Genomic DNA, 8,660 nt, shown 5'->3' with positions numbered 1-8,660 from the left:
AGGGGGGAGGTAAGGAATATCTTGTACCAAAGAATATAGTTGAATTAGAAATATCTGTCACCAGGTCTCAATAATTCTGATCTCTCAGTCTGTGTTTGGGGCTCAATAATGTTTGTTTTAAACATCTCAGCAATGCCCATCTTCTAGGTTTCAATAATGCCTGTCTGCAAGTCTCAAGGAATAAAAATAGAAATAACAAAATCATTTCCCTGGACACCAAGGGGTTTCTCACATTAGTGTGAAATTCGCTTAAAAAATGAACGTTCTATAATGTTCTACAAGCTGTGTTCAAAGGAAACCTTTAACCAAATTTTCTTGCTGAGTAACATAAACTTAAATTATTCAAGAAAGGTACTACTTATAGGAGTTGACAAAAACAAAACTTCTTGTATTTGTAGAAGAGCAGCATAACACAAGTTAACAATTTCTTCTCTGCTTTGCTCTGTCTCAGGGCAGTTTTCCTGCTCACCAGCTCAGTTCCTCACAGATGCAAGAGCAGGTGATATGTATTTGGACTAAGGATGACCTAAATTGTTAGACTGGGTTATCAAGATGATCTTCTGCGCCCACCCACTGCCCCTGATACTGATCATTAAACAAATTTTCCCTTATATCAATGTGGTGTAATTTTTGGGAAAATAAAGATCTAAAGACCACATTTGAGGGTTATATATTTGTCCTTCTTTTTTTTAATCAATAGAGGTGTGGGGGGTTGGAATACTACACATCTGATTTTTTTAAGATTTCTAAAAAATTATATATGAACACACTGGGAAGTCAGAATACATTAACACATTCATCCCTTCACATAGTTGCCTTTATGTTTTATGGTGAGAACACTTCAAATCTATTCTCTTAGCCACTTTGAAGTATATAATGCAATCATTATTAACTCTGACCACCATGTTGCACACTAGATTGCCAGAATTTATTCATCTCATAAAAGGTTGTATACTTTGACCAGTGTCTCCCCACTTCCCCCATAACTTCCTTGCAGAGACTAACTGTTGTGCTCTCTGATTCTATGAGTTTGTCTTTCTTGGATTCCACATCTAGTGAAATCATACATCATTTGTCTTTCTGTCTCTAACTTATTTCAGCTAGCATAATGCCTTTCAGTTTCATCATGTTGTTGCAAATGATAGCATTTCCTTCATTTTTAAAGACTGAATAATATTCCTATATATATGTTTTCTTTGTCCATTCATCTATGAATGGATATTTATGTTGTTTCCACACATGGATAGTGTGAAAGATACTACAACAAAGAAGATGGGAGTGAAGATACTTCTTCGTAAATCACACACATACACACACACATATATAATTTCCACACACACATATGTATTGCAGCTCATATAGTAATCAATTAATAGCATTTCTCTCCTTATCAAGTTGTGTATTTCTCCCTTCTAGCAGTAAAACTTCAGCTGCCATTCTTAAGGTTCCTCCGCACCATGCCTACTTCCAAGAGGTATTTCTGGATTGACTCTAGAAGAGGTAATGTATTTGGGTTTCTATAGTCTTTCACTTCCTAGTTATTCCACTACACTTTACATTTTATGATAATACTTTTGCAACTATTAACATCTGGCAGGTGGTGAGGAGAAATGAGTTTGGAAGGGGTATTTTTTTTTACTGTGCACCAAATATTTTGCTTGCTAATGAACACCTTGTGGTGATTGTAAGGACACAGGAAAGTTAATACCAAGACAAACCCTTATTAAGAGGAGACCAAGGGAAAGGGGGAAAGGGTATATGTTTAATTAGATTTTCTGGGTAACTAAAAGTTAAGAACAAAGCAGCTTTCCACTGTTTTCCAAAAAAATAAAAAATAAAAAAATTGTTAAGATATCTGAGTACAATGTCCGAATCCACTAAATCAAGTATAATGATATACTTGAATCATCCTTTACTGATTGAAGATCTTTCAGAGCCTCCAGTCATTATTTTGAGCATTAATTCTGATTGGCCAAAACTACAAATGAAGATTGAGAAGAGAGAAAGGGTAGGGCTGAATGTGTTACGACCCCAGGACATCTGAAAATTGTTTTCTTGACTGAGCTTGTTTCATTATCTATCTCTTTCACGCAAAAGCAAAATGAGACAACACAGTTTTTTTTTTAAACCCCAGATAATTGAAAGCTTTGGGTAGTTGGGTTGCCATTAGCAATGGTCCTGCAGATTCACATTGAAGGGCGGTCCCAGGGGGACTGTTTTTCTGGGTTTCACATGCAAAGGGTGCACCCGTTGTACAGCTGCTAATCCTGGGCTTTGAGCAATTTCTACAGAGTGAGTAAAGGTTATAATGACCCATTCCTTTCTTGTCTGGTCCCTTTTGAGACCAGGAGCAAGAATTTGTCTGCTTTCTGCTTAAGAACTTGTTTGGTAACAATGAGAGCTGTTTGTTAACAGATTACTGACTCACAGAAGGATTGAAACTGTCATCTCAGCAATTGATCTGAGACCAATGGATCTGAGGGAAGCCGGGGAGGGACAGAAGCAGGAGAAAATTTCCCCAAAACTAAATTATGTACTAGGTCTTCCCAATCTCAGGAAAAGACAGAGCCATTCATAAATCGCTTTAGCCAACATCTTAGGATTCATCTTTATTTCCTCCCTGTCCTTCATGCCCTCCTCCAGTACAACTCATCTGCAATTCAGTTCATTTCATTAGGGTAAACTTTTTATTAAAGTATAACATGTAGATAGAAAAGTGCAAAGACATAGATCAAGTCTACCATATAAAAGCCATGTAAAAATGGCTTTTACCATGTAAAAATGAACCATCCTGATCCTTGCCACCATCTCTTACATGGATACTGTGTTAGCTTCCACCCCAGCTTTCTCGTTTTCCCTTTTATCCCCTTACAGGCTATTCTCAACATAAAAGCTTTAGAGATTTTTTTTTTCAAAACATAAATCAGTTCGTGCCTTGTACAAATTCACCTCCTATCACTTTTCCCCCAACCTGCCTCCCGCCAGTGGTTATCTTGATGCTGTTTTGTTATTTCCATATTTGTTTTAATTCTCCCAGTAGACAGGTGCCTGCCTCACTCAGGGCCTTTGCATGTGTTGCCTGGCTGCTGTACAGCCCCCCTCTGACTCTTCTCATGGCTACTCCAGCCAGTCTGTCAGGTCTCAGCTCTTCCCTGACCATCTTGCCAAAACCTCCTGGCAGACTATTCTTTGTATCAGGACCCAAATTTTTCCCTCATAGCATTTATCACAATAGCAATTTCACTGTTATCTTTTCAAACCTTTGTTTAATATCTTCTTTCACTACCAGGGGGTCGTGTAAATGCTGGGGACTTTATGCTTTTGTGGCTCAAGATTTTATCCCTAATGCATAGCCAGATATGCAACACATAGTAGGTATCCAAGAATATGTGGTCAGTGATAAATGAATGGGCAAAAGAATAAAGAGAATTCTGAGTGGAAGACTCCTTTGCATCTCTAATCTGTTTTCATGGCCAGAAAACAGAGAATGGGAGAGAAGTTATGGAGGCTGATGAATCTTTGTTTTGGAGGAACCAAGGAGCACGTCTGTTAACCAAAAGGGGAAATCAAGTTTTTTCCATTATTAAGTAATGAGACTTGGGATTGAATGATAAAGATCTAATGATGTTAATGTTGGTTCTGAATGCTAGCTGGCAGTCTCTGAAGACAAGATAAAATGGTAATAGGACACTGCAGTTTAATCCCCCAATTAGGAAGCAGCTGTCACCCCCAGGGGCAACTCTAGCTACTGATTGATTTTCCTTAAACACTGTAATTATATTCAGTACCACCTTGGGCACCCTAAATGTCCTCACTACCCCCTTTATAGGAGGACCTTTCTTTATGTAAGCCCAGTGTATTAACAACCCAGATTGGCACAAAGGGCAGATTATTGGTGAAATACATTCATATTAGAGAAGCATTCTTAATAGGATTCCATTGAATAGCCAGTTCCCTGAATGAATTTAAAAGAGGATTTCATTTTTAAAAATGATTTAACTATAACCTTTTAAGGACACATTGTCATCACCCAAAGCAGGGCAGTGAAGATGACTTTTCGCTTTATTCCCTGGTCACCAAGGGAGTCTTCACCCTAGAACACCAACTGAGTGGAGCTTCGAACTGGCCCCATGCTTGCCCTAGTGTATCCACAGCACAGACCGGCATTTAATCCCACCACTGAGCACTGAGGCCAGTCAGCCAGTTCACAAATACAGGTCTTCAAGCTCCGGGGGGGCTGGCGGCAAAGGGGGAGCACAGCTGTGAGTCACTGCTGGAAAAAACACCTCTAAATGCACATCCTACTGCTTGTGAGTCAGGAATGTCATTTTCATTTATGAAGGATGGAACATTATTTTTCTCTAACATTTCAAGTGAATAACTTTACATACATTTCCCCCCAATTTCCATAGGAATTTGATGCCATGGAAGCAATCAGCTACCTGTCCCCAGAGCCTGGCAGAAACTCTTATTTTTCTTACAGGTACTTTAAGACCAATAGTTCTGAACTCCCCTCCTCCCTCCAATTACATTCTGGGTGAATACCACCCTGATTTAGGGGTTCAGTGGGAGGTAAGGTGGCCTGATTTTTTTTTTTGAAGAATTGTGTACTCACACTTCCTTTGAGTCTTAGAAACTGTGTTTCAAAAGTTCAGAGAAGCTTCCACACACCAAGTCACCATCAAGAAATATTTACCTCCCACTGCAAGACTCCCAAAAGGTAGACACAGGCCGCTTATGTGGAAGTGAAGAGCAGAACAGGGCAAAGGACTGCTCACTATGCAAGCCCTGCTAGGTAAATATCCTGAGAAGCACAAAACAGAAAATTTGTTCCTGAAGAGGAAAGACAGACCTTTGAGTTACACACCAGATGGCATTTCTGATGCTTGTTCCCCTCCCGTAACACTGCTTTTTCCCAATTCACTTTATTTCTCTCTTTTCCTCAGGTTTAACGCATGAGTCTTACAGCTATGGGTAATCTGACCATGATCAGAGAGTTTCTTCTTCTGGGATTTGGGAGTCTCCATGGGTTACAGTATTTCCTTTTCGGACTATTTCTGGGAGTCTATGTAGTGACCTTGCTGGGGAACATTCTCATCCTTACAGTCATTTCCCTTGATAGCAGCCTGCAAACTCCTATGTACTTCTTTCTGTCCAATTTCTCCTTCCTCGAGATCTGGTACACTACCTCAATTTCCCCCAAGATGCTGCAGACCCTTCTCTCGGGCCATGAGGCCATTTCTTTTGCAGGCTGTGCAGCCCAGTTTTACTTTTTCGGTTCCATGGCAGTTGTGGAGTGCTTTCTGCTGGCAGCCATGTCTTATGACCGCTACCTGGCTATCTGCAGCCCCCTCCAGTACCCAACCCTCATGAGCATCCACATGTGCATCCTGCTTGCAGGGGGCTCTTGGCTGGGGGGCTTTCTAACCCCTGTGCTCACAGTCACCATGACTTTCCAGCTGCCATTCTGTGCAGCAGATGAGATTGACCACTTTTTCTGTGACCTGGCCCCCGTGCTGAAGCTGGCCTGTGCTGACCCCAAGATAGTGGAGAAAACCACTTTCCTCATGGCCACTTTTGTCACCATAGTGCCCTTCCTGCTCACCATGGCTTCCTATGTCTGCATTATTGCTGCCGTCCTCAGAATCCCATCGGCTACAGGAAAGCAACGGGCCTTCTCCACTTGCTCCTCCCACCTTATAGTGGTCACTTTGTATTACGGGACACTGGGGACAGTGTATGCCATTCCCTCAGCCACCCAGGCAGCTACTCTTAACAAGATCTTCTCCCTGCTCTACACTGTAGTCACCCCCATGGTCAACCCCATTGTGTACAGTCTGAGAAACAAGGATGTTAAGAAGGCCATGAGAAGGCTCATGAGTCAGTGGGCCTATGCTAAGGAAACCTGAGACCCGCACCATTCCCAGGGAATCCCTTTTCTCAGCATAACCGGGCTTCTGTGAAGGAGGCCAGTTTATAGGCTGAGTATTTCGGAGATCAGCTCATTTCTTCTCCCTCCTTCCAGGGAAATGGCCAGCAAAGCAGGGGCCCACTTTCAGATCCTAGACTAATGTTCTTGAGAATTCCAGGTTGATCCTTGCATGCTACAATTAAGTGTGGCAGACAAATGTGACTCTGTCAGGTAAAACCACCACACATAGATGTCTTTTATGGGAAAATTCAAAAGATCGAAACTACTTGTTCACTTGTATATCACATAAATCTCTCTCTCTCTCTCTCTCTCTCATAGAAATAGCTGCTGGTTCTAAGTTTTTTGGCTCCATTACACATCTGTGTCCATGTGCACACACATACCTGCACAAGCCCCAACAAGCATACACCTACATGCACATATTCTCATCCTACCCTACCGTTCTAAATGTAATTGTAGTATTTTCACCCTCAGCTGCCTAGCAATGCCCCTTTCCTGTGTATCCTCAGGTTCCATACACAGTCTCCTTGTCATCTGTTGCTTCACAGATCAATGTCTCTCTACTGATCAGAACCATCTCTGAAATCCTAGAGCAGCTATTGACTGTCCCACTCACTTGAACAGTTTGTTAATCGAGCCTCTTGAAGATGAGAATAACATAATCCTTATTCCTCTTAGTGCCTCCTACAACGGTGCTCTGCACAGAGCAGATGCAAAGTAATTATTTGTTGATTGAATGAATCAATGATTAATGAAAGCAATAGATGTTTGGTGAGTGACAACAGTAAAGTAAGTCGTTTTATTCTGCCTACTCTGGCCTCTTCTCTCCAGTTTTCTCCTTATGCGCCCAGAGACCTCCAGCAACCTCCATAAGCAACTCCAATGAATCATCTACCCCCCAATCTTGCTCCTTTCCCTGTCCCTTCATTCATCCTCCCCACAGTGGTCAAATGTACCCTTCTAAAATTTAAACCTGACCCCATTCTTGCCCTGGATATTGTTCTCAGTAATTCTATGCCCCTGGGGTGGCATCCGGGCTCCTCAGCCTGGCTTCTGGCCACCTCTTGAGCCCAACCCACACCAGCTTCCCTCTCTTCATTTAGGCTCCAGCAAACGCAAGCTTCTCAAATAGACTTGGAAGCTCTTTAAAGTTTGCCATGCCTCTCCTACAATATCTACCTAGATTCAGGAGGGGCAAAAAAGTAGTTGTTCAAATAAATGTCTTCAACATAACTACAGTACAATCCTCACCTTCATCTCCTCTTAGTTATTTTTATAATAATTTAAATTTATTCTTTTAATTGTGATAACATTAAGATTCTCCCCATCAAATTTCACCATCACAGGGTACCTGCCACCAAATCACCCATAGTCCACCACCATAGTCCTTTGGGATTTCTTCCCTCTTTTTTCCAATTCCACTCCCCCTTCCCTTTTAGATACTTCAGTTATATATTCAGTTTTTAAGAGTTAGCTTTTAAGGTTTTCTACCTCTGGGTCTTAATTTGGTTTCTCTATATTCCACATATTAGTGATTCCATCCAACAGTTATCTTTCTCCTGACTTATTTCACTTCGCATTATCTCTTTCAGCTCCATCCATGTTGCTGAAAATGACATGAGTTTATCTTTTTGATTGCTGAATAAGATCCCTCGTATGTATATACCACATATCTTAATCCAAACATCTGTCATTGGACACTTAGATTGTTCATGTCTCGGCCATTGTAAATAGTGTTGCAGTAGATATAGGGGTGCGGGCTTCCTCTTGAATTGGTTTTTTTGTGTTCTTTGAGTAGATACCCAGGAGTGGAATGCTGGGTCATTTGACAAATACAACTTTAGTCTTTTGAGAAACCTCTGCACAGCTTTCCACAGGGATTGAGCCAGTCTGTATTCCCACATGCAGTGTAATAGGGCTCCATTTTCTCCACCCCCTTGCTAGTACTTGTTGTTTCTGGTCATCTTGATGTCAGCCATTCTCACAGGCATGAGGTGGGACCTTGTTGTAATTTTGATTTGCTTTTCCTTGATGCTAAGTGATGATGAGCATTTTTTCATGTCCCTGTTGGTCATCTGTATGTCTTCTTTGGAGAACTGCCCTTTTTTTTTTTTTTTTAACTGGGTTACCTGTTTTCTTTTAGTTGAGCTGTGTGATATGGTTTGCATTTTTTTTTTCCCATTCTATAGGTGTCTCTTTGTTTTACCTACCATCTCCTTCACTGTGAGGAATCATATTAGTTTGATTTTATCTGTTTCTGGCCTGTGAGGCACTTTAGCTTGAGGAAAAAGTTAATCTTGATTGGTTGTCAGTGATGTATATATATATGTTATTTTTTTGCTGCTTTTCACTTCAGTTTCACCAAGTGAAAACTGCTAGAGCACATACAGACACCCTTCCCCCTCAAAGAAAGCCACCAACAATGTGAGTCAAAGAATGTCAAACAGTTGGGGAAACACTTTCCCAGCTGGTTCTTCCTACTCCCTTCCAGACCACCCACAGTACTCCCTCTTGTATAGGGTCTAATTGTCTCTAATCGAGTTTTAACTTCTTGTAATTACCCTCAATTAGGATGTAGAACACACTCCTTGTGGTTAAGACATGGATCCAGAATAGAAGTGTAATTACTTTTCAGCCTCTCAGGGATCTTCCCTGATTCTTCTGTGTAGGCAAAAGGCTAGGAGTGGCAACACTTCATCCGCTCCATCCACGCATCTTTATTTTTTTC

General features: G+C 41.2%; 1 protein-coding gene across 1 annotated transcript; it reads left to right on the top strand.

Annotated features, from left to right (window-relative positions):
• The first annotated feature begins 4,970 nt into the window (after window positions 1–4,970).
• LOC101625257 (olfactory receptor 11L1-like) lies at window positions 4,971–5,909 on the top strand. Its single transcript, XM_004685947.1, has one exon. The coding sequence runs from the start codon at window positions 4,971–4,973 to the stop codon at window positions 5,907–5,909; it is 939 nt and encodes a 312-aa protein (XP_004686004.1).
• Window positions 5,910–8,660: the final 2,751 nt, after the last annotated feature.

The sequence above is a fragment of the Condylura cristata genome, unplaced genomic scaffold (genome assembly GCF_000260355.1).
Source record: "Condylura cristata isolate star-nosed mole 26May11 unplaced genomic scaffold, ConCri1.0 scaffold00019, whole genome shotgun sequence".
NCBI lineage: Eukaryota > Metazoa > Chordata > Mammalia > Eulipotyphla > Talpidae > Condylura > Condylura cristata.
This window is presented reverse-complemented; position numbering and strand designations above follow the sequence as displayed.

Coding starts and splice junctions, on each gene's coding strand:
- LOC101625257 (XM_004685947.1), top strand. CDS start 4,971: ATGGGTAATCTGACCATGATCAGAGAGTTTCTTCTTCTGGGATTTGGG.